Below are 26,979 nucleotides of genomic sequence, written 5' to 3'. Positions count from 1 at the left end.
GGCCCTGGTTACTTGAAGGTCATACCTTTTTGTCTTACTGAGGTTGTCAGTTCTTTGAGGAGCTTATCTATTTTCTTAGTGCCTCATGGCCTCTGGTTAGTATTTAGTCTTCTGGGAATGCATGACCTTAGTAAAAGCTGAACTCTACCTAAAATTCTGTTTAAATTTCTATAGATATGTGCTGGATAATGTTCATCTAATGAGTTACATTGTTTTTACAGTACATATAGTTAATGTAAGAATTAGGCCAGCTAATGATTATACATTTGACTAGGTCAAGGAAGCTTTCTTATTCTAAGAATGTATTCACATTAAAGTTTTACTGATGACAAAAATAGCTCCTACATATTGAGTATTTAGTTGATGCCAGATATTCTATTAGATTATTTGCATAAGATTATTTTAATCATTGTTATAACAACCCAGGAATTAGTCAATGTTATCCACATTTCTACAGATAACAGGACAGAAACTAATTAGTTAATATGCCCATGGCCCCACAGTTAGGAAGTTCAGAGCCAGAATTAGAACCTACATCTGTCTCTAAAACCTTTTCTTTATTACTTGCCTATGTGCCTTGCAGTCAAGAGGAAATGATATATTTATATTTATATTATATTTACATTTGACTAGCCAATAGATAATACTTTCATATGGTTCAACATGCCAAGGGTACAAAAGTTAACTCTTCCTACCTCCTTCCTCAATCTCTTTTCCATGCCCCACAACCAGTGTATCTGTTTCTGTCATATCCTTTCAGTGATATTTTACATGTCTTTTTCTTTTACGTATATTTCCACTTTTACTTTTTTATAAAAATGGGGCATACTAACGTTGCTCCATAAAATTGTAGGATGCTTTGGTCTTTTGTTTCTTTCTTCACCTTTTTAAAATAATGATTTCAGAAATATCTGAAATTTTCTTATGAGTCCCTGCATCTCTTTTTTTACTGCTCCCTCCCTAGACATTCCCTTACCTACTGTTGTGAATTCCTAAGTAGCCTGCTTCTTGCTCATCTCTCTCCATCCAGATAATTTAAATAACTATCAGTTCAATAAACACTGAGCACCCACCATCTACAGAAGATGAGATTTATGCTGTAAAATCGCAGAACTAATTCACTTAAAGTGTGTCAATGGTTCTCCACTGGCCACAGATAGAAGCCCAAATCTGGCCTTGCTGGGACCTGTGGCCCCAGCCTGCATTTCCAGTCAACCAGCCCCTCCCACACACTCTGCTCTAACGTCACCACACTGCTAGTTCCTAACATGCCAGTAATTTCTACCCCTTTGTTCCTGCTTCTCACTTCCTGGAATAACCTCCCCTCCCTTCTCAGTAAGTCTTCCCTCCCCAGGGCCTGTGAACTGCTCAACTTTCAGGACAATACTTAAACGTAGTTGCCTTCAACAGGTTCCAGGATCACCTCTTCTCTCCCTCTCCACCCCTACCAGTGACTGAGTTCAGACACTAGTAAACACATTTATATGTGCCCCTCACAAAGGAGATGCTGAGAAAGATCTTTGCACAGGGATGTTATTAATATGTGACATAGTTGCTAGTGTCAATATTGGTATCTTCAGATTCTTTCCTGTCTTCTCAGGGCCCTGACCACCCTGGATTAACTTCATTGCTTCTTCGTCGGGGTCCCCATGAAAATACTAAAACACCTTTCTTATGACATTCTATTATAGATGTTGTTTTTGATGTTGTTAATCTATTTGACTGTTTTTACTTCTAGACTATACAATAACTAGGTCCAATTTACCTTGGTTTCTCAAGAACATATCTCTGTGTCTTTTACCTAGTAGATGCTCTGTACATGCCAAATTGTGTTCAGTTTGATCTCTAAGTTATTTTAGGTGATTTGTTTTTCTACTTGACTAATGGTTCCTAGCAATGTGATGTGATGAGGCACTTAAGCACGCACATCCATAACCAAGAGCAAAATGTCTGAAAACATTTGGGTCTCAAGCTTCTTGACAGTCCCATGAATGCTATCCACCAAGGAAAAAAATATTCATATGCACCTGTGCAAATTTGGCACCCCATTCCTGAATCTCCCCATTAAAGCCTCTGGCCTATAGCTCTTTGCTTTAAGAGAACGTTATTTCCTCTTTACTGCGGGGGAATAGTTCCTTTTTGAGGATTATGTCTTTCAAAGATATGTTTTCCTTGATGATTCACTTTCATTTCTTGGCTGTAGGTACAATTCTTGACCGATTGGATATTTGATGATATTAAGCAACTTTGATTTTTTTAGGTTTGAAAATAATACTGTGGTTATAACTTTAAAAGATCCCTTATCTTTTAGGGGTCGGTAGTGATATAGTTAGGGAGGAAGTGATGTGATCTCCGAGATTCATTTTAAATAAATTCTGTGTATGTGAAGGGGAGGGAATGGGTGAGAGTATAAATGGGACAATATTGTGTATGTGAACTATTAAAACTGGGTGATGAAAACATTGACTTCATTATACTGTTCTCTCTACTTTGAGATGTAGTTAAAAATTTCAAAATGAAATATTTGGAAGCAAAACAGCCTCCCAAATTAGTTTTTTTTTCTAAAACCTAAGAACAATAATGTGAAGGAAATGTGTTTTTTTTTCCCGGAGTTAGCTTATGCAGTTGTTCATTTAACAGCTGCACCTAAATCTGCAGAGTACTGTCTTGTGAACACGACATTTCCATAAAACACTGCACATTTTAACTTCCCCCCAAAACCAAACAGTAGTTGGCATTACTCAGGGCTTGTGTCACAGGCTTCTGAATATCTCACTGAGAGTTAATCATCCTTTTAGGAAACTGACAAAGTAATTTACAGACAAGTCTGAACAAGGGGTGCGAGTATATTTGGTTTCACTGAGAAAATCAAGATGTGAATAAAGTAGAGGTACTGATTTCCTTGTATGCCTCATAAACTGACTCAGAAGACCTTTCCAAAAAAAGAAAAAAAGGGGGAAACTAAAGCTGAGTAATACCAGCATTATTAAAATAATGATATTGTGAACCATTGATTGTATACTTTGGATGGACTATATGGTAGGTGAAGATATCTCACTAAAAATACATAAAAAGAAAAAACAAACAAATAAAAAGCATATTACTGTAAGGAAATCAAGGCCAGTTTCAGCATCAGCTATATCTGCTAGGTGCTTTTTGTAAATTCTTCTTTATAGATCAACTTTGTTGATTATTGTTACCTTGTAAGTTATGTTTCTTGATGTTCAAGTTTCTTTCATTATGTTTTGGATATATTATATGTTTATTAGATATAAATGCCACATATAGTGGAATCTTTTTTATCTCATTTATAACGTTTTCCCAAACTTGGCTTAAAATGTATTTTAAGGATATTTGATTAAGCTTCAAAAGCAATCTTTACAACATCTAAGGAGAATGTTGTCAGTCCAAGATCACTGCCAGGTAAGAATGAATTAGCATATAGTACATCTTAATACATATCCAGCCTCAACTCAGATTAACATTAGATGCACGAGGTGTCACTGTGGAATTTAAAATTCTAGGTTGGCACCTCTTATTGATGAGTAGATTAATACTTTCCCTCTAATTAAAAATAGAATGCTATTTCTGTATCAAAGGGAGAATGATAGCATTCACTCTCCCAATAAGAATATTTTAAGCTTAGAAAATTGGTATTTTTATCTCATGTCATTTGTTATCCATTGTGGGATTGTGTTCACTCCAACAGACAAAGCACCCCTTAAAATGAGTTCACAGTCTCTGTGTGAAGCCTCCCTGTGGGTCTGTTGACAGTGGAGTGTAATGGCCCATTGGGTACCCTCTTCTGGCCTAGTGGTGGGGGCGAGTGTGCAGGCCCCCTGGGAGATGACAGCAGAGTTGCCCGACTGGGGACTGGCATGCTGGGACCAAAGCTCAAGCCTCAGCCATTAGGGTGTTTTCCAAGCCCACCTCTCTTGCTTGCATTTTCCTCATATATAAAATAGGGACACTAACCAAACTTGAGAATACTCAGTAAACTATCAAATGGTATATAAAAATATTTTCTAATTTTTTTTATTTTTAGGGGCCAGTTCTGTCAGATTTTTACAATTGTGAAATATATAACACAATTCTAGACCTAGTGGTATATATTTTAAAAGACGAAAAGTATTTTCATAGAAACTTTTTCATCAAAGATATAATTTAATAATTATTCTGCAAGATTATTTTATTTCTTATATTAATAAGAAAGCTGTCGTGTGCATGTTCACAAGGACAAGTCATGGTCTTTGTGCTCAAGAAACTTATACTGTTCTTGAGGAAACAAGCCCAGCCCCTGAAGCAGTAGGAACTAAGGTAGCCATCCTGTACTCCTGTCCTGATCATGCCAGCCTACAATTCAGGACACTTAGGAACTTCCCTCTAAGTGTCTGCTTGTCTTCTGCCAGTCTTTCGGCTTTAATTCTCACAATGCTATTACTCTCTACCCACCAGCCACACTTCCTGCTCTTGGAATGCCCTCCTCCACCCTTTTCTGTTCATCAGATTTTATTCAAATCCTTCTCAGCTCGAGCGGCCCCTCCTCCACTCAGGCTTCTCCAGTGTCCCCCCAGTGCAGCAGAGATACAAGTGGGGAGGCTGGGTCGTGGAGAAGGTGACTCTTGCCTGGATCTTGAAGGATTGGTACGTTGATTAGGGCAGTGCAGGGAAAGGAGAGCATTCTAGGAAGAACATCCCTCAAAGAAACCGTCTATGAAATATTATTGATAGGGACTTGCTATTTTCTCAGTTTGATTGTTTTTTTTTAGTTATTGGCCTGCTATAATTTATTTTTTTGTAGCTCCATCTACTGATGAATGGAATAAAGACATTGCTAAAATAATTAAGCCTGAGAGATTAATTAAATGTGAATCATTAATAGATTGTGGTTGTCATTAAGAGTTTCCAAAAAGCTGTTCCTTTTATCTATGAGGGGAAGAAATATGATTTAGAATAACTTCTAAATCTGTTTTGTTTTAATGCAAAATTTACCAATACTAGCAAAGCATACTCAAGAATATTTTTCAATTTTATCTTGTACTTATATCTGTGTATTGAGTCCGTGGGTCTCCTTAACACGTATCTTTTGAGCTGTTTCAAGTGCCAAGTGAAATGATTTGACCTTGGATTCAGCATATGTTGAGTGAAAGAGTGCCAAAAAATGCTCAGCTGGTCATATTTGTAAATTATCTACTTTGAAAATAAAGGTTTAGGTAACTCACTAAATGAACTGTTCTTTTATTTTCCATCTTAATTTTTTAAATTGGGTGTTTCTTTTGATTTTTAAAAAATGTATGTTAAAAAGGAAAGAGAAATATAATGATACTATGTAAGAAAATAATATATCATGTTAAATTTAACAATGATGGTATAATCCTTTCACTATCTTTAATCCTCTTAATTGTAGAAATGTTAATATTTTTGGTGGGAAACCAATGATAGCTTAAATCTATAAGATGTAGAATTACATTTTCTCTTCATATTTTAATATATTTTTACACTAGATGAGAACTTTTAAAAAGTAATTTTAGGTGTACTGTTGTTTTTGAAGACTTGTAGATAAATCTCAAGAAAACCACTGGGGCGAGAGTAGCAATAAGGGATAATAACTCTTAGCATTGGAGAGAATATATTCTAAGCCACAATGGAGTGTGCAGTTTTGTGGTGTTCTCCTGACATCCTCTCCTTATCCATTCACACATGGGATTTTAATGCTGTCCAGACTACCCTAGACAACTTCCTTGATTTATGGTCATTTCTAAGGAAAAAAAGAAAAAGAAAAACCATGACATGCCGGTATACAAGGCAATAGAATAGGGCTATTGTAAAACAGGAAAGAGAACCCCAAGTTTATGGTGCAGAGGAGACTGCTGGCCAGTGGAATGGGGTGTGAGCATTGGTGTTCGGGAGTGTGAAGATTGTGTTTTTTGTTACAATTAAGCCTCTATGGGAAACGGTTTGAAAACTGGATGCTGTAGCAAAAGAAAGCATGGCAGTGTAAATTTCCTAATATTTTTATGTCTATATGAAGCAGGTTTTCTGTTACATCCCCTCTCTAAAGACGAAGGGTTATTTCTTCATTAGTGGAACACTATGGAGAACTCTGGCAGTTTGGAGATAACATAATTGCAAATTGAATTTAGGCAAGTGCTGATCTAGACTTTAAATCAATATTTATGCCCTATTCTGTCTAATTCTAAACCATAAAACCTATGAAGCAAGTAATGAAAAAGCTGCCTTTGGGAACCATATAAATAACTACCCAAGACATTGCAACAGCTTTGGATGGCTATTTGGAAATTGCGCTGAGTCGAGAATGAGGTGATCAGGTTTTGGTGCTGACTCTGCCACCTAGATGAGCTCCGGGAGGCAGGGGTTTTTCGGCTTTGGCCCCCCCCCATCCCCATCACTGATGCTGAAATAGAATGCATGACCTCGGTCATGTGGCGTGACATCTCTGAGCCTTGTCTAGGTGTTGGCTGAGAACCTGGGTTTAGGTCTGTGGTTAAAGTGGATACCAATCATAAATTTAAAAGTAATAGGCACATTTAATTATTAAATGTTAATAAAAACAACTGCAACTCAAATGCATCCAGTATTTTAACACACTGGAGACTTAGGAACTAATCCTGCAAGATTTTTTGCAGTGCTTGAACAAAGCTCCCCCCTAGAAAATGGGCAAACAACTTGTCTGATTTGGTCCCTGCTATATCCCTCTTGATTAGTACTAGACCTAGTAAACTGGGTAAGTGGGTAAACAAATGAATTATTCTCTCTATCTTTGAAGCTGTTTTTTTAAAAAAAAGTGTAATTGAGAGTGTTTGTGATTCTGCACAGGTCTTTTTTTTTTTTTCTCTGAGTTTACATGTTCCACTATAAAATGGCATAAAGAGGTACAGTCCCATAACATTCCTAGGCTATGCCCCCCTAAGTTCTTGGCTGGACTTTGGCATTTCTACCCAATTCGTGCTCTCCTTGTTATGTAATAGGCATGCATACAGTAAGTAACTTTTTTTGTGTGCAGACCCTTTCAATAAAAAGCTCACATCCTGTTCTGCTGGCCTGCAGGCCCCCTCCAGGGAGGATGGGGCAGGAGCGGTTTGGTTGAAAGAAGTAGTAGTAAGTGAGCAATGTTTGGGCTCCTGTCTATGAGCACCTTCTTTGAGCTTCCTGAAGGCCCATTACTATGTTTTTTAAGTAATTGCTCCAAAGCAAAAAATTTCCTCATTGGTTACCAATCTAGGATATTATGCTGTTCTAATTTCCATTTCCTTGTCTACCTTACCTCAGTTAGGGAGGCCGTGGTTTGTCTGCTGTCTGTCAGTAAGCACCAAGTGGAGAGTCAGTCTCCTGGCAGAGTCATCTTTATCCTTTACTAAATAAGGCTCAGAATCTATTTAACTATCTTCCTGTAAAGTAGCTCTTTCCTAGGAGAAAGGATGTTTGAAGTGATAATACCTCTAATAGAAATCACTTTTGTCTTCTATTCAGTATAAGTGAAATTCTCAAGGAGAGCAAGATCTGCTAGTGGGGCCGACTTGACATTCTCAGTGACTGTGTTATGTCGGGTTTCAGGAGCTCTATGAAAATTGCCCTCTTTGAGGGCTAAAATTGTGATTTTTCCATCAGAATAAAAGTTTAGTTTTTAGTTAACATGCAAATCTGTCCTTTGACAGGTAGTTATTTTTTAATGATAAATATTAAATCCATTTTAGAATGTAGAACAGTTCCTACAAGAAGGAATACCTACTTGACAGCAACTACTTCTAACCTAGGACACAGTTGGATATTTCGCTCCTGTCCTTTCTTCCTTGTAAATTATAGTATTAAGTATAACATACTGGAAATAGAAGTAATTGTTGAATGTCTTGTGTGAGCTAAATATTTGGGAAGTTATTTTTTAAAAGTTAAAGGACTTAACCATCTTGTTTGAAACATGGACAGTTGACCAAAAAAAGAGCATTAAATACATTCTCATTGTGGTAATGTCTGACTTTAGTTGTTTACCATTTCTTATTTTCCTACAAGATTGGAATCCCTCACATTTAATGTAAAACCAATCATCACATTTAAGAGCAAGTTTTCTCATGTAGGGCTTCTTTTTATTTATTTTTTTAATATTTTTATTGACAAATCTTCACACACATCCAGGCCATAATCATCAATGGCTCACAGTGTCTTCACATAGTTGTGTATTCATCACCATGATCATTTTTTAGAGCATTTGCATCACTTCAGAAAAAGAAATAAAAAGCAAAAAGAAAGAACTCATACATCCCTACCCCTTAGCCCTCCCTCTCATTGACCAGTAGTATTTCAATTTACCCAATTTATTTTACCCTTATTCCCCCTATTATTTATTTATTTTTGTCCATATTTTTTTTACTTATCTGTCCATACCTTGGATAAAAGGGGTATCATACACAAGGTTTTCACAATCATATAGTCACATTATAAAAGCTATATCTTTATACAACCATCTTCAAGAGTCAAGGCTACTGGAACACAGTACAACAGTTTCAGGTACTTCCCTCCAGACACTCCCCTTTATCCCTTATTACTCCAGTGTGTATTTCCTAAGAACAAAGATGCTTCTCTTCATAACCAGAGTGCAGTAATAAAATTTAGTGAGTTTAACACAGATGCCATACGTATGTGTATCTCTACAGTCCATACTCTCTAATTTCATCAGTTGTCTCAATTCTGTCCTTTGTACGTGTATTCCCCCAGTACAGAGTCCAAATTTACATATTGCATTTAGTTGTATTTTTTTAGTTCTCTTTCATCTGGAACAATTCCTCGGTCTTTCTTTGAGTTTTAAAGATGTTGACATTTTTGAAGAATGCAGACCATTTGTTTTGGAAAATGTCCCTCAATATACATGTTTCCTTATTAGATTAGATTCAGCTCATGCTAAATTTTATCTTGAATAACACAGAAGTGATGTCACTTCCTCAGTGTAAAATACACAGATGTGTGATGTCCACTTGCCCCTTATCAAGGTGTTGTTTTGTTCTCCACTGTTACTGAGGAGAACTGATTTCCTTCTGTAGTTGTGAGGGGAGCTCTGAGGCCTTGTGATCCTGATGATCACCAAATCCCCACTTCCCTGCAACATTCCACCCTCCCAATACGTGGCTATGTAAATTTAGTAGATGTTGTAATTCTTGCCTAAATTAAGTTTTGCTGTGATGGTTGCAAAATGGTGATTTTCTAACTCCATGATACCAACTCTATTAGCATTCTAGGGAAATAATAGCTTTCTTTCTCCCCAATTATTTCACTTTACATTGCACACTGATAAATTTGCCTTCTCTAAAATGAATGTTTTCAGTATCTATCTGTGAATTTTTGTTTTAGTCAGTGCGTCATTATCTATTGCCTCCGTAATTATTTTGGTGCTCATATGGTCCCAGATTTGGCCAGTGAGAACGCCTTTACAGTGTAAGAAGATGTGTCATTTCTGTCTAATCTTGATCTTTTCTTAAAGCATTTCTGTACTTTTAACATGTACTAATGTCCAGGGTCATACTGAACCTCTCCTGCCCCTTGGAATCAGACATTTATCCAAGGGACCTTGCTTTTTTTTAGAGGAGAATGATATTTAAAGCAAAGGTCTGGTGACACATTTCTCTTTATGCACAACTAAAATCATTATTACTATGACTCTTGGAATTGGTCTGAAATTCAGAAGGAACTAAAGATTGTACATATACTCCATTTCATATTATAGTAAGTTGCGACATTGTGTAGACAAGAGGAATAAAATGTCTGAGCCCTCTGCCCATGTTGCTCACTGTTGAATGTTGATGTATTTTACAAAGCTAAGATCACATAATGTATACAGAACTTTGTGTTTTGCTTTTTCTACTTATATATGATTGCTTTTTTTCAAGTCATACAAATCAGACAATTTCATTATTCATTTGTGTGTTGAATTTGAAATTCCTCTTTCCTTTATTGTCTTTTTTGCTCCCATTACTGTACTACCTAAAAGTAGAAAAAGTTTGTCTCCCATTGCTCAGCCTTCTCTTTTTCTCCCTCCCTCCCTGCATCCCACATTCTTGCCTACCCCCATTGTGAACATCATAGGAATTGATTCCGAAATAAATCAGAAGCAGGAAGCATTTATTTGGTACATACTAATTGTAATTTTTATTTTAGATATGACAAACTACTAGGTGATAAATTTGTTTTCTCTAAAATTAACATCAATGTTTGGCAAATATAAGCAAGTCATTAAATGAAAGAGCTGCTTAGTTGCTGTGCTGGTGTGTTTAGATGTGTGCATAGTTTTCAGCTCTTGAGAGCCGGAACCACCTCTGGTTCTTTTTTGTTGTTCTTTGTTTGTTTTTGCTTCTTTCTAAGCTTTTTTATTGTATAGTATAACATATATGCAAAGCAAAGAAATAAGAAGACAATAGTTTTTAAAGCACTCTTTGACAAGAAGTTACAGGACAGATCCCAGAGTCTGTCATGGGCTACCATACGATCCTCTCAAATTTTTCCTTCTAGCTGCTCCAGAATATAGGAGGCTATATTTTTATCACCACAATTGACTTTTTTCCTTCTTTTTTTGTGAAAAATAGCATATACAAAAAAGCAATAAATTTCAAAGCAAAGCACCACAATTAGTTGTAGAACAGATTTCAGAGTTTGACATGGGTTACAGTCCCTCAGTTCTAGATTTTTACTTCTAGCTGCTCTAAGATACCAGAGACTAAAAGAGATATCAATTTAATAATTCAACATTCATATTCGTTTGTTAAATCCTATCTTCTCTGTGTAACTCCACCATCACCTTTGATCTTTCTGTCCCTCTCTTTAGGGGTGTTTGGGCTATGCCCATTCTAACTTTTAAGAGTCTGTCACTAATATGGGGTAGGGAGATGAAACTATCTGATGTTCTGGAGAGGCTGAGCCCTCTAGGTTTCAGGACTTATCTAGACCACGGACCCATCTGAAGGTTGTAGATTTCTAGAATGTTACTCTAGTGCTTGGAACCCTTGTGGAATCTTATGTATTGCCCTAGGTGTTCTTTAGGATTGGCTGGAATGTTCCTGGTTGGGGGTTGGCAGGTTATGATAGGTAGCAAGGTCTAACAGAAGTATGCGCAAGAGCAGCCTCCAGAGTAGCCTCTTGACTTTATTGGAACTCTCTGCCACTGATACTTTATTAGTTAAACTTCTTTTCCCTCTTTTTGGTCAGGATGGAATTGTTGATCCCATGGTGCCAGTGCCAGAGTCATCCCTGGGAGTCATCTCCCATGCCGCCAGGGAGATTTTCACCCCTGGATGTCATGTCTCACTTACGGGGAAGGGCAGTGATTTCATTTGCAGCCACCTGTAGTTTTGCTTACCATTGAGCTAGGGTTTCTCAACCTGAAGTATCGATACTTCAGATTGAATAACCCTTTATTGTGGGTTATCCTATGCATAGTGGGATATCTGACCACATTCATGGCCTCTACTCATTAGATGCCTACAGTGCACTGCGCCGCCAACCCAAATTGTCACAATCAAAAATGTCTCCAGACACTGTCAGATGGCTGTGGGGAAAGGGGAGGAACAAAGCAGTCACCCCTGGGTGAGAACCACTGCTGTAACACAATGCCTGACACATAATAGGCATAACCTAGCTGGACATTTAGTCATTGGACCACTTCCTTTAAGCTACCCTACCGTCCTATTTGAAATATTTTAGGTATGCAATTGTTATCAAAAGCACATCATCTTGTTGACAAAGGTTGTGCCTCGAAATGTTCTATTTTAGGAGAGCATTTTGAATTAGCCAGAGTATGCTACTGTGGGTGTAGTGTATGTGTGTGTGCTTGTGACCTTCAACCTGGTGAGAAAAATAAGAATGACATCACCAAGATTAGAGCATCTGGATGGTGGAATGTGCACGGTCTGTTGTGAGAAGGGAAAGATCTGAAGGAGATTCCAGGGAAGTGTAATGGTACCAAAAGGGAATGTGCATGCCCTAATAGACTTTATGAAGTAAAGGGCATGAGTTGACAGATAAAAATTACTTGGGAGTTATTTTATACTTCTGAAAAGTTTTTAAAAATGACTTCATTGAGATGAAATACGTGACCTCATTAAATTGCCTGAATTTGATTTTTGTTTTTTTTAAATAAAATTTATTATGTTTTATTTATCTTATGTAATAAGATAGTTTGAATAATTATTAGGAATTGCAGTTCATTCAGAAAAAAATATCAATACACAGATATGTAAGTGATTTCCTTTTATTAAGGGGGGAAGTACAATAATCAAGCTTATATTCAAGTTCCAAATGTGTTCATTTTATAAAACATTTCTTTTCTCCTTGCGGATTAACTATTTTTAACCAGTGCTTTCCCCAAATTGAAACAGTGCAGCAAAATAAGAGGGTAGCTGAATTCATACTATTAGGATTGACACAGGATCCTTTGAGGCAGAAAATTGTCTTTTTAATCTTCGTAATTTTCTATTTGGGAACTGTGATGGGGAATTTGATCATTCTTGTGGCTATTAAGTTCAGCCAGACACTTGGGAGCCCATTATACTTCTTCCTATCTATTATTGTCCTTTGTCAGTGTCTATTTTTCAACTTCCACAGCTTCTCCATCGATTGTGGGTGCTCTCTCTGCAAGGAAAATCATATCCTAAAATGAGTGCATGACACAGGTCTTTGTACTGCATTTATTTAGGCTGCGTGCAGATTTTTGTCCTCATCCTCACGGCTGCTGATTGATATGTGGCCATCTGTAAGCTCTTACATTACCATTGTGAGAAGGCAGGTCTGCATCTTCTTGATTGTTCTTGCCTAGATAGGGTCTTTCATACATTCTATGGCTCAGATCGTCCTGGCCTTGAATTTACCTTTCTGTGGGCCCACTTTGATTGATCATTATTGCTGTGGCTTACAGCCCTTGTTGAAACTTACCTGCATGGATATTTATGTGATCAGTCTACTCTTTGTGTCCAATGGTGGGGCCATTTGCTCAAGCAGTTTCTTGGGGTTGATAATCTCATACATTGTTGTCCTGTATTCTCTGTGAAATCACAGGGCAGAAGAGAGGGGAAAAGTCCTTCTCATAAAAGTCCTTCTCATGTCCTTTTATCTCCCACATCATTGTAGTCATCTTATTCTATGGCTTAATTTGTTTTTATGAAGAGTTGTACACTGACACTTAAAATGTAAATTTTAGAATAATATGTTTAAGATATGAAATAGTTTTGGACATGTTATAATGTAAATTTTATTATGGTGCCTTTGCGTGTTCTTCAGGAAAATTTTGGATTAACAATACACTTTTTTCCCACCACAATTCTTTGGGCACCATTAATTCTTTATAAAGTAGTTGCTTAGCCCAATTTAACATTCTACCATTAATGTCCCTTACTGGAAAATACGGTTGCAAATTATTGAGAAGGAAGCTATTATTACATTTCATGCTTTTTAAGAAAGATACTTTTGTTCTTCTATTCCATAACAGTTAAGAATAAGAGGGACGTATAAGTATAATGGCAATAATTTTGTATTGAAGAATATTTGGTTATTATTTAGAAACATTTTCTATTTCTAGGCTATCTGAAATTTGAAATTTTTCATATTTTTTAATTATAAATACTATAACTTACATAGAATTTGTTAGGGGCTATAATTAAGCTTCGTAGAAGCTGAGTGATTTTTGAATATGAAAGGCTAATGGTAGTTACAAAATCATAAAGATCTAAAACATTTATTTGGATAACAAATTGTATAGTGCTAATATACACATATATATATACTTTATCACTTTAGAGTGTTAATAATTTGAACTTGTAGAGCAATTTATTTAATTATTTTTGTTTCTTTTAAGAGACTGATGCTATTTTTAACCTAAAAGTTTCCTGGATATGACAGTTTTGGTGAAGGATTTTTTTTTTATGCTTGTTCTTACAGTTTTAGCCTTAATAGAATGGAAAATAGTCTACAATTATGGGTAACTTTTTATTTCTTTTTTTAAAATTTAATTAAGGGTAATTCTGACTTTTGTTCATATGGTAAGTGACTTCACTCATTTAGAATATGGGATAAAAGGTAATTCTTTGAAACTTGCTACCAAACACAAAATCTTGGTAAGAATGTTATAGTGAAGTAAATCAATTACATAACAAGTTTGTGTTCCAGTGTTGTAGTATCTTTTTAAAACACTCTACTTTGGGGGTGATATTGTTACCCTTAAATAGGATTTATTTAGAACCTAAATAAATTTAGATTTATTTATTTTATTAATAATTTGTTATTAACCTTATTTAATTTCTCCATTTGTCTTAAATAATACTGACTGCACACCATTTCTCTTTGAAGTTTGGTACTTTCTCTTTTCTTTTCCACTATAGTCACATGATTTTGAAATTTAGGCAAAATGTTCCTCATAGCTACTTAATTTGAAAAATATTTACAAAACCATTTCTATTCTTTGGATGTAATTTCACCATTTTATCAAATTTCACTTGTTTGGGGCCATAAAGAATGCTTTAGAACTGTGGTTGACATGGTCTCCATCAGCCACATTGGCTATTTAAATTTAAATTTTCATTCATGAAAAATAAACTTAGATCATTCAGTTCCTCAGTCACACTAGCCACATTTCAAGGGCCCAAAAGGCACGTGTCTTATGGCTACCATATTGGATGGTGCAGATACAAAATGTTTCCATCATCACAGGCAATTCTGTTGGATACACTACTCTAGAGCACAGGTCTGTACTAATACCTGGGGGCAAATCTGGCCCACTGCTTGTTTTGCAAATAAAAGTTTTATTGGAATACAATCATCCCCATTTGTTTACGTATTTTCTGCAGATTGCCTTTATACTATAACAGCAAAGTTTTTTGTTTTTTTCTTTTTTTAATGCAATTTTACTGAGATATATTCACATACTATATAGTCACCCAAAGTGTACAGTGGTTCACAGTACCATCCTATAGTTGTGAACAGTATAGTTTAAAAGCTACAAGAGAGGCTGTATGGCTCGCACAGCCTAAAATATTTCCTATCTAATTTTTACAGGAAAAAAATTCTCACCCTTACTTTAGAATATATATATATACTCATACAGTTGCGGTTGTTTGAATAAATAGGTATTACATGCATAACGTATATTAGTAATATAGCATGTTAAATAAGGCAGATTATTTTACAGGCATACCTTGTTTTAGTGTTCTTCGCAGCTATTTCATTTTTTGCAAATTGAAAGTTTGCTGCAACCCTGTGTGGAATAAATTTATTGGTGCCATTTTTCCATCAGGAGGTACTCACTTTTTGTCTCTCTGTCACATTTTTATTAAGGTATGTATATCAGGTTTTATTAGACATAATGCTATACAGACTTAATAGACTCCAGTAGTATAAACATAACTTTTGTATACATTGGGAAACCAAAAAATTAATGATTTGCTGTATTACAGTATTCATTTTATTGCAGTGATCTGGAACCAATCTTGCATTGTCTCTAAGGTATGTCTGTAGTTCAATCATGGGCTAGAACAGAAGGATAGTCAAATCAAACTTCTGGATTACTGGGTGAGAAAAGTCACCCCTTGTAGGGACAAGTAGTAGGTGAGTCCTCTGGTAGATCAGAGATCTCCAAAATGAAGACAATTAAGGAACAATAACATGCAGGACTAAACAGTCAACATCTAAAGTGCCAATCCATTCGAGGTAGGCTGGACAACCAGCAGAACTAGTGCACAGTTGCCATGAGATACATCTGTCCCACCAAGTAACTTATTGTCTTAGATGACATATGTGAAAGCCTTTATTTTCTTTTCCCAACTGCTAATTACTGTACAATGAGTTGGCTTAAACAACGGCAACTTATCGCTCATGGTTTTGAAACTAGAAGAAGTCTGAAATGGAGGCATTAGCAAGGCAATGCTTTCTCCCTGAAGTCTGGCAGTCTTGAGGATTCTGTATTGAACTCTGATTTTTTATATATTATTAGTTAGTTGGCTTGAAATTGTAAATTGTAATGCAATGTAATGAAAATAGGTTTTTGACTGTGGCCTAATGGAACTGTCTTTGTTACTCTCCTTTGTTACTTTTCCTAGCACCATTTCTTATTCAAAGTGCCCTTGTTTCTCTTGAGCCAGGGCTTCAGTGTGCACCTTATAAAGCCTGACCCTCACTGGAACAGATCGCAGTGTAGCACAGAGGGCTAAATTTAGAGGGGAGCAGAGTCTCTGCTCCAAATAGTAACAGCTAAAGGATAGATAGTCTTGGTGAACAAAATATCTTCATTTAGTCTTTCACTACCAGGGGTGAGTCTTTTTGCTTTGTTTTGTTTTGTTTGTTTTAATTTTTGGTGTTGACTATGTCCAAATCTTTGCATACATTTTATGCTTATATGTTATTTTCCATGTTTAATATACTGTAATTGCAAAAAATAAGCCCATGTAACTCAGCTATGAAGAAACAAACTTTTGTTTTCAGAACTGAAGGAAGCATTAACGGAGATAAAATTTTTGTTTTAAATAGGGTGCTTTTCTTGTAGGCTGTTTGGTGGTAATTCTCCATTTGCAGAAAAATAGAAACAAGGTGCAAAAATAGAGTTAATTAGGGAACTTTGTGAATTCATATTCTGGGCTCTAAAAACTTTTAGAGATGACTCACACTTATAAAATAAAATATCTTTGCTAACCTGCTAGAGGAGTATCAGTCTAGTTTTATTTTTTTGTTTGTTTTGTTTTTATTTTTGTTTTGCATATCACTGTGAGGCCCAACTCTTGACAGGTACTTTTTTTTGCTAACATAAGAATACATTAATATTTGTTGTATTTTGGGAAGAATAGAGATAATAAGGAAGATAAATATATAATCACTGCTTATGCCCTAGGGAATTGTATGCTCATCCAGAGAAAATTTGGTAAAAATGCCAAAAGGGAAACTTCTGAATGAAAGAGTTGTGTAGTGAATGTAAATGATGAATTAGAAACTCTATGTTCAGTGTATCAAATGAGACTTATCAAAAATGGGATTCCATTGATTGAGTTTATTGCAATTGTAACTCTTTCAATATGTAACTTGGCCTATGTACATACAGCAATCAATCACTTTCTCTACTCCTGTTCTGAGTCTATATGCCTGTTGTTTCACCTGTCATGTTTATTATGAATATTTGGATTTTCTCTCTCACACTAGTCTATGTGCTCCTTGAGGGTAGGGACCTTGGCTATTTAAATTATGAAAAGTAATTGAAATAATTTAATTTACTTGCAGATTGCAAATTTTCTTGATTTAGAAAATCTAGATATTTTCTGATCATAGTTTTTTAGAAGTTTGAAAACTAATTAATTTGCTTGAATAATATAATCCAGACATATTTTCAAATCATATTTATGCCAGTAAGCTTTTTCTCAGTTTGCAGCAGGTCTGATATGGAGCATAGTTCTCTCTTTTTTCAAAGATAATTTATTATATTTTTAAAATTATACATAAGTCCAGTAGAATATAAACCAACTCTCTATCCCCTGAGGTAAGAAAACAAACAAAAAATTGTTAACAGTTTCTTATATCCTTAAAATTTCCTTGTTTAGAAAAACTAATATATACCCCTTTTTAACCAAATTAAGTTATACTGTATATTCTTTCATTCAACCTGCTTCTTTCTATTAGCAATATCTCTTAAACGTCTTTCCATATGAGTGCAACAGCTTATTTGGCAAATATTTATTGAATGCTTACTTCTGCTAAGTGATGATTTAGGTACCGAAGATAGAGTATTGTGTAGAATCTCCAAAGCCCCTGCTCTCATGGAAGTTTTGTTCTACTGGGGAAAATAGACCATAGATGATAATAAAATGCCAGGGACTGATAAGGGCTACTAAGAGAAATAAATAAAGCTGCATAAGGGGAGAGCGAGTATGCGGGGTACTTTAGTCGGAAATGTTTGGGAAGACGTTTCTGAAAAAGGAGGCGTTTGAATGAACAAAGAGAATAAAGTAGAAATGTCTGTGGAAAATCCTTCCCATGAGTGACAGGTAGAGAGCCTCAGAAACCAGACCTTGCCTGATATGTTGGAAGGAAAGCAAAGCTAGTGATGTAGCTGAAGCAGTGAGTGATGGGAAGCAAATTCAGAGAGGTAGTCAAGTCCATAAATGTAGTATATGTACATTCAATTCACTCTTTCTCAGGCTTTATAATGTTCTATTTGATGACTATGTTGTTGCTTATTTAACCACAGTCATATTTGTGGACATTATTTAGGTCTCTCTTTTTTTTTTTTTTTTTTTTCATGAATCCAAAATAATTAATTAAAAGAAGGTTAAACATTTAGATTTTTATAGATACTTACTTAATGTTTCCCAAAAGTATTGCATCGAGTTTATCCTCTATGCAAAAGTTTATGCCTGTGGTTATTTTCCCCATGTCCTTTGCCAATACTGAATATTATTAAACCTTATAATTTTTGCTAACCCGATAGTTAAAATTATATTTTATTTTTAAAATATATATTAAGTATGGATGGCCATTGTACATAATCTTATTTTCTTTGTTTTCAGAAATTTTATGAATAAGCATCAGAAGCCAGTGCTAACAGGCCAGCGGTTCAAAACTCGGAAAAGGGGTAGGTTGTGTTGTGTGGCTGTGCATTGTGTATTTTGTGTGTGTTTAAAATTCTAACCAAAATATAGTATGGGAAGAGAAAAATTAGATCATGTTTTTGATAAATATCACTAATTCCACACATCTGAGCACTGGATATAGAATCTGAAGTTCTGCATAAAAAATTCAAAACTACCAATTACTTAGGTGGTTGATGTTGGGCAAGTCAGTTAATTTATCTAAACTTTGACATCTTTATCTAGAAAATGGGGATATTTGTTGTCTTCTAGTTGCCTTACTCTCATGAGGCTATGAAGGCAATTGAAAAGTTGATGGCAAAGAGTAAAAACTAAGAGGACTAGGAAATTAGAGGCAGAGAGATTAAAGAACTCTTTAAAAAAATTTATTCACAGAAGTAGCATTATATCTATGGCCCTAAATACCCTTATAATACATACGACATTTTCAAGTATATTTCATCATAGGAAGAGAATAGTAATAGACCCAGTTCAATGATAACTATTGCAATTTCTTTTGGTGTGAGTGATGCCTCTTGTTTGTGTAATGTTCATCATACTGTCTTTTCTGTGCAAGGAGTATTTTAAATATGATTTATATTTAATCAGTTTTACATGATTAGAGATTCTCTTGGATTTAAGAATAGTTGAACAGAAATTAAACAGGGAACTTCATTCAAACAAAAAACAACATATTGAGATTATGAAGGTAACTAAAGCCGAAGAGGATGGCTGAAAAATACCTAAGCAAGGTCATGTATAAAAAATATATGTGGTTGAATATCTCTCTGAAGACCTCATGGCTGGTTAGGAAGCATAACCCCATGTACTGGTCTCTGAGGGCTTAATTGATAACACACATGACGTGCCATAGACGTTACCAGTGCAAAGGCAGCACTACAGCCTGTGCTTTCATGCAGTCCTGTGTATGCTTAAGTAGCAGGTCTAGTCATGTAGGAAAAAACAAAGGTCCAGTACAATAGATCATTTGGATCCAAGGAGTTTACAAGAGTTATGAGGGAGCAGGAAGGCTCAGTGTGAGCTGTACATGCTTTCTGTTGGAAAGCTTTGCATTATCACTAAAAAATGAGAATTGAAAAGTAATCAAAAGGGAGGTGCAAGGGTAGTTCAATGGTAGAATTCTCGCCTGCCATGTGAGAGACCCGGGTTCAATTCCCAGCCCATGCATTCCCCCCCCTCAAAAAGAAAAAATAACCAGAAGTTCAACAAATGGTGCTGCGATACTGGGATACTCACATGGAAAAAGAATGAAATGTGACCCCAGCATACAAAAAAAAGTAGCCAAAAGAAGTTGTTTGTACAAACTTTCCATCTTATGTTGCCATCCTTTTTTATTTTGTTTTGTTTTTTCATCCCTGGTTCATCCCCATAAGGTGCTGAGAACAAGTAGCTGTGAGCCTCCTCTCTCCCTTTATTCCTCATCCTAGTCTTACGAATTGTGTCCCCACTTCATTTCCTCCATTGACATCTGAAGGCTATAGCAAATACGAGGTGCTAAGCGGCCTTTGCTGCCTCATTGTCACAGCAAAGTCTTGAAAACAAATGATAGATGATTTCAGGAGGGTTTAATCATAAGGAACAATTCACTTCTGAAGCCTAATTATAGTTAATGTACGGTTAGGCCTAGTAACATGAAAATATTTGATATTGGGTGCAGAAACGTTTGCCATCCCACCCTCTGAGGAAATATATTCCTCTTGGTCCTGCTCCGTCACCTTTATTAGCAGGACAATTATTCTCTCTGTAGCTGAGCTCAAGAGCCAGCAGAGGTCCCCAGAAGGCATTGTACAACAGCAGGCATAATTCAGCAAGAAAACTGGCCCAGTTTGGAACCACAAAGGTTTTCTTTCATTCTGAACTGGTCTGTTCTCTGATTCATTTAGGGGTCAAAATTGTGCTGTGTCTTATTGCTGCTGAAATATGAAGAACTTACAAGGAATTTGGATTATATGTATTATATGTTGGTTGCTCTAGATTTATATAATTCAGATCTATGAGGGATTGAAGCAGCACTCAGGCAATTTTGTTACAAGCTCCTGACTGGAGGGAAAAATTGAGTCAACCTCATTTTCTGTTTTTCTTAATAGCTAGTGAGTTACCTCCTGCACAGATTTATTGTGCCTTGGCTTTCCTTTGCTATTTGGATGGACTGTTTCAGGTAAATAGCTAGCTGTTTTGTAGAGCTTTGAAAAAACTTCAGAGGCTATTTCAAGGTCGTTTTGATAGATTTTTAATGGGCTGTCTTCAGAAAGACTTTGTCTTCAGTTTGAACCTCTTTCCTAGCAAAGCTAATGCTGTTCCATGCCAAATTAGTGCAAAATATATATGTCTTATTCTTTAACATTAAAATATAAATATTATGGTATGATGCATCTTATAGAACTCCATTCAGACCTTGTTTTCCTTTATGAAAATGCATTTTGCTGGAGTTATTTTCTCCCAAGAAATAACACTTTCTAGTGTGTCTTGCAGAATTCTGAAAAGAGATGAAAATTTCTCCCTGGGCCATTGTTACACTTTATTAAATGAGAAATTTAATAACTGAACTGGCCTCCCTGGAAATTTTATAGGGAATTTGGATTAAAATTACTAAAAAGAGGAGGGGGGAAATGGTCAATTTCCAGGTATCTAAATTTACAGGGACCTCCTTGAAGTTTTGGGCTCTGTGCTGGTGGTTTTAAATAACTCTTTGATTTACAATAAGTGGTGTAACTAATCAAGTAGACCTTTAGGTGATAAAATATATGTGTATGTTTGTGTGCCTATATCTATGAAACAGCTGAGATTTCTAACTCATTGTCTATACCTCAGTGACCTTCAGAAAGGAAACTTCGTTATGTTTTTTATCCTTCATTAACAAGTTAGGAAACTTCTATATTAATCAGTGCCTGTAGTTTCCATAGTAAGCAGTGTATTTAAATAACTTACCGTTTGAATGTCAGAAATAGGCCAGTTTCTCTAGGTTGTTACAGGGACCATTATGACTAACTCTTCAATGTCACACTTGTGATTTGCCAACACAGTATAAATTTGAGACCCTAATTATATACTTCCCACTTCAAGGAAAGTTTGATCTGCCAAGTGGAAACTCAAGGGCACAATGGCATGTTTTGTTAAGATTTTGTTAGTTTTTCTGCTAGCGTGTCCTCAAATGAAATACGAATCTTTAGGAAAAGTGTTGTCTTGTTTCCTCAAGCTCCTGTTAGTGTTTGTGCCATTTTCTTGTATGTGAATTTTTTATTCCTTCTGAGGACACTTTATCTTGGCAGGTGGAACCTTTTTTCAGTCTGCAAAGAAATTATTAATCCTGTCATGCCAGTAAGGGCTTAGTTGGCTAAAAGATTCCAAACCCTTAGTGAATTAGGCTACTAGTAATCATTTTGGCCCAATGCGTTATTGCCCACTGTGGAAATGTTCTCAGCCATGATATACTATCTTCCTCCTCTTACTGGTCCTCTCTCTTGGCAATTCTTTGGAAAATTATGACCAGAGAAGGAATGCTTATGACAACCTCAAGTTTTTAAGTTGTCTCTTAGATTCGAATCAAAGTCCTCTGAATGAATTCTTACCATAGTCTGGGTTTTTACCTTATTTACCAACTGTATTTTTCAATGCCTCAAATCATTAAGTTCTGTTCCATCCCCTGAATTGACATCTAAACATGTTGTAGTGCCATTGTGGGACCACCTCAATTGATTTTAGAAAAGATTTCATTCTTTTCTGCTTCTGATACTGTGGCATTAACCACTTAAGATCCCTCCCACTTAGACCACTTCAAGTGACAGTCTGTATAAACCAGACAGTTGCTGCCTGGCTTTTAAATGTAGTTTTTTATTATATCAAAGTTATGCCTGGAATGTTTTAAGTAGTCAAACAGTTCTGTAAGACTAGTTATAAAACATCAATCTTCACCCCCAACTACCCCAGAGAAACTGTTTCAACTCCTTTATTTTGATACTTACTTGCAAGGAACCAAACAACATTGTTAAATGGCTATTTCTTGATAATTTTCTATTGGAGCTATTATGTATTGACTTTCCTGCTGTGGAAAATGAGAATTCAGCTCTCTCTGACTGTATCCCTTCCTGCCCACCAACATACCTCCTGCCCTTTTCTTGCATTTTTTTTTTATTGTATCATGTTTTTGGTTAGACTAATGGTGTGATTTTGTACATGCTTTTCAGAGCTGAACTATGCTTTTTATTTTTTGAACATTGTCCTGTCCCTGAATTTAATATTATACTTTTTTTGTGGGTGTAGTTTCTGTGACTTGAAACTAGCCAATCCTGACTTTTTCCCTTTGTTGTGTACATTAATGCAAGCACTTCAGGAACACTAACAGGTTGTATTGAAGGAAATCTCATATCATACAGTAATGTTATTTTGAAGAACTCTCAACTGGTGTGGTTGTTCTCTAGGCCAGATGTACCGCTGCCAACTTTGAGAAGACCGTTCACCACTCTCCAGAAGAGTGTGGCCGCCTCTCTGCCATGTTAGTCCTCTTTTTCCTGGGATTTCATGTCTCACTTACTCCTTCTTAGTCACTCGTTTTGGTGGAGCATAGCCTTTGACAGCTTTCAAAACAAAAGAGTGTGTGAGAAACATAATTCTTGAGCCCTTAACTACCTCAAAACACATTTATTCTGCTCTCACCCTTGATTCATAGTTTGGCTGAACATTCAAGTTCTAGGGTGGAAGTCATTTTCCCTCAGAGTTTTAAAGTCATTTCTTCTAGTTTCTGGTATTTCTTAGAAATTCATTGTCCTTCTGTTTCTTGATACTTTTTGTATGACTTGTTTTGTGCCCCAGCAATCTGCAGGTAATTGCTTTGTTCTCAGTATCCTGAAATATCTCATGATGAGTGTACCTCTTAGTGCGTCCGCTTTCATTCTGGATACCCATGCCTTTGATTCTGGGTAATTTCCTGAATTTTTAAAGTAATTTCCTTTCCTTACCTTTTTTTTTTCATTCTCTCTTTTTTATTATACTTAGTAGTTGGATATTGGACTGGTCTGTCCTTTTTGCTTATCTCTTCTTTCTGATTTTCAAGGTCTTTGACATTTTTTTCTATTTTCTAAGAGATACTCTTAGCTTTCTCTTTCAGCTTTTCTGCTAAGTATTTCACTCTTCTATCATATACTTCATTTCCAAGAGCTACTTTTTATTCATGAATTGTTTCTTATTTGTAGCTTTCTTCCCTCTCTCTCTTTCACATAAGCAGTATCTTCACTTATGTGTCTAAATATATTTACAACAGGATTTCTTTCTTGTTGTTTTTTCTGATTTGTTTTGAAGTGTTGGGTTCCTCTAAATCCCTTATTCTGCTCTCCCCACACCCATACCCATTCTACACAGGAAAAAAAGAGATGACATCCTTTGAATTTGTGTTCATTGGTGGGGGGGAGGGGGCTTCTTCAGAGACAAAACCAACAGGATATATATATTTAAAAGAGATTTATTTGAATTAACCATGAGTCATAGATCCTTCACATTTAATCTGGTCATTTTTTTTCTGTCTAGTTTGACTTCTAGCTTGTTATCTTTACTCCTTTTCAGTAATATGTAAATAGATGTCACTTTGTTCAAAAGCTTGCTCCAAACTGACCTTCCACAGGAAATCTCTGGAGTCTAAACCCAAACTCTTTCTGACCCCTGACCTCGGCCCCCATACCATGCCGCTTCTCTAACTCACATATCAGTTCACTGTAGTACTTTAAGTCTTTCATAGAGGCTTTTCTTATTGTTTTGCAGTTGTTTTATCCATATTTACAGGTTAAAAAAGTGACATAATATCTGTATCCCCTTAAAGCCTCTGAAACAGGTTCTCAGAGTGGTTCAGAGGCTCCTTGGATTCCTGTGGCTCTCTTAGGGAGTCCCCAAAATCAAAACTGTTTTTGTAATGATATTAAGATAGAATTTGCCCTTTTCTTACATTCTCTCTGCTTTTACTGTGGAGATTATCAGAGGTTATGCCATGTGAGCTATCACAGCAAATAGAATGCAGCAGGTATGAGAACCATCTGTGTGTCTTCTGTTAAACCAGACATTAAAGAGATTTGCCAAAATATAAAACAGTGCAGCTCTTCTCACTAATTTTTTTAATAAGTAGATATTTAAAAATAATTTTCTGTTTTAATTCCTAATAAATAAGTGTCCATAAATGTAACCTATATAAATAAAAACTCTTTGGGAACCTCAGCACTTTTTTTAAGAGTATCAGGGTGTCATAGGATCAAGAGGTTTGAGAACCTCTGCTCTGAAACTGTATAATATGTATTAAATATTTAAATACCCTGGAATAATTTATCTTGTAAAAGATATGTCCCTCTTGATGTCTTCCCCTCTCTCCCAATTTTTGTTTGTTTAAATTTATATATCCTTCCTTATTCTTTGCTGATTCTCACTTATTTTTCTTTGTTAGATAAAACAAAAATTTAAATTTTGATTGTTATACTCTTTCTTTTTTCTCTGATGATCAGGGTTAGTAGATTATATTGGCCTATTCCATGAATGACATAAATTAACAACCATAAACTGTATTACACATTAAATAGATTAAAAATATTTTTGTGGCATCTTTAAGCAGAAGCAAATTATTTGCTTGAATAACTGTTTAAACAAGGGGCTTGAGACCATGGAAATCTGATAGAAAAACTTAAATTGTGTCCACCACTCAGATAGTCACACCATCAAAGAGCCATGAACAGGAGAAGTGTATCATCAGTCTGTTTGGGGAATGTTACATGTATATATAGGAATGATTTAAATTTTTTTTTTTTAATTTTAGATGAAAAAGAGAAATTCGAACCCACGGTCTTCAGGGATACACTTGTCCAGGGACTTAATGAGGCTGGTGATGACCTTGAAGCTGTAGCCAAGTTCCTAGACTCCACGGGCTCAAGATTAGATTATCGCCGCTATGCAGACACACTCTTCGATATCCTCGTGGCTGGCAGTATGCTGGGTGAGCCGTACATGACAGCAACTTCTTGTGCATATATATTCTTGCATAGCTGGTAAAATATTTCCTTATGACACAGTATTTATAGCTTATATTTATTAGAGTTGATTAAAAAAATACAAATGGGAGTCTATACAATTTTTACCTAGTTACAGTTTGGAATGGTATTAATGTGGCTGATGAGGTGATTATTGGTTAATAAAGACATAGAATTGAGGATGCTTATTGACATGACAACACAGATGGCCACTTTGCTCTAGATAGAAGCCAACTTCCTCATGTGTCCCTCATCCTTAAAAATATGAGGAGTAGACACAGGAGGGGTGGTTTCTGTGGAACAGTGTAATTTTGGGTATGTCATCTAGACCATTCTGCTGTAGTATATGACCCACCAAATACCATAGCCACCATTTATTTTTTTTTATTTTTTATTTTTTATTTTTTTTTGCATGGGCAGGCACCAGGACTCGAACCCGGGTCTCCGGCATGGCAGGCGAGAATTCTGCCTGCTGAGTCACCGTGGCCCGCCCCCATTTCTTTTTAATCCCACCTTTTTTGGTACAATGAATTATAGCGGTGTCAACAAACTTAAATAATTTTCAAGGCTCAGTTAATGCCATTTCATTCATAAATAATAAAATGTCTTAGAAATATAATTTAAACCAAACTATTAAAAATTCCATTAACTGTGAGTATTTAGTTAGAAGAATTAAAGATAACAGATTGGAGATAGTGAAAGATAGGCGCAAAGTAAAACAAAAGCTATGCTTTGTACAACACAGAAGAACCAGGGAACACTATCTAACTGACACAGTATGTTGATCCAAAAATGTGTTAGGTTTATAAGTACCCACTTTTCCTTGAACCGTTACTGTTAGATCTTAGTTCCTACAGTTAGTTCCAGTGATATCTATGCATCACTCCCTACACTAGGTCAAATCCCCTAGGCTAGTGATGTCAGCTCATTATATATATTAAGTACCCTGGAATAATTTATCCTGTAAAAGAAATGTCCATCCCCCTCCTTCCCAAACTCTAATTTCTCATATTTACATATCCTCCCTTATTCTTTGGGGGCATTTGGAAGTGTGTGGAATTGATTCGATTGTCACAAAGATTTGGGAGTGAGGAACCAGGAATGCTGCCTATCCTGCTATGGAAGGGACATTCAGCATAATGAAGAATTGTTTTCCTGTCCGAAGGCCATCAGGGCCTTTCCTTGAGAGACGGCGCTTAGGCCACCCTACTTAGAGAGGCGGGTGACGGACCCCCATTTTGAGGTGAAGCCACACTTAGGTTTGTCCTTCTGGGAGCTCTCGCTTCAGACTGACTGATTTGGTAGACGGGCCGTTTTGGTACCAAGCCCCCATCGTCTGCAGGTGATGATTTTCAGCAGATACT

At 36.0% G+C, this 26,979-nt stretch overlaps 1 protein-coding gene across 4 annotated transcripts in view; it reads left to right on the top strand.

Moving 5' to 3' along the window:
- BZW2 (basic leucine zipper and W2 domains 2) overlaps nucleotides 1-26,979 on the top strand; it is a 59,679-nt gene that overhangs the window by 1,672 nt on the left and 31,028 nt on the right. For 3 of the 4 annotated variants that reach the window (XM_077122369.1, XM_077122378.1, XM_077122380.1), the window contains exons 2-3: nucleotides 18,537-18,601; nucleotides 25,405-25,581. In XM_077122369.1, the coding sequence (XP_076978484.1) occupies nucleotides 18,544-18,601; nucleotides 25,405-25,581 (235 nt within the window). In that variant the 5' untranslated portion in view covers nucleotides 18,537-18,543. Of the gene's footprint in view, nucleotides 1-16,163; nucleotides 16,296-18,536; nucleotides 18,602-25,404; nucleotides 25,582-26,979 lie in introns of those variants that run through there. The other variant, XM_077122375.1, reaches the window with a different exon arrangement.

This window comes from Tamandua tetradactyla, chromosome 1, assembly GCF_023851605.1.
Source record: "Tamandua tetradactyla isolate mTamTet1 chromosome 1, mTamTet1.pri, whole genome shotgun sequence".
Taxonomy (NCBI): Eukaryota; Metazoa; Chordata; class Mammalia; order Pilosa; family Myrmecophagidae; genus Tamandua; species Tamandua tetradactyla.
This window is presented reverse-complemented; position numbering and strand designations above follow the sequence as displayed.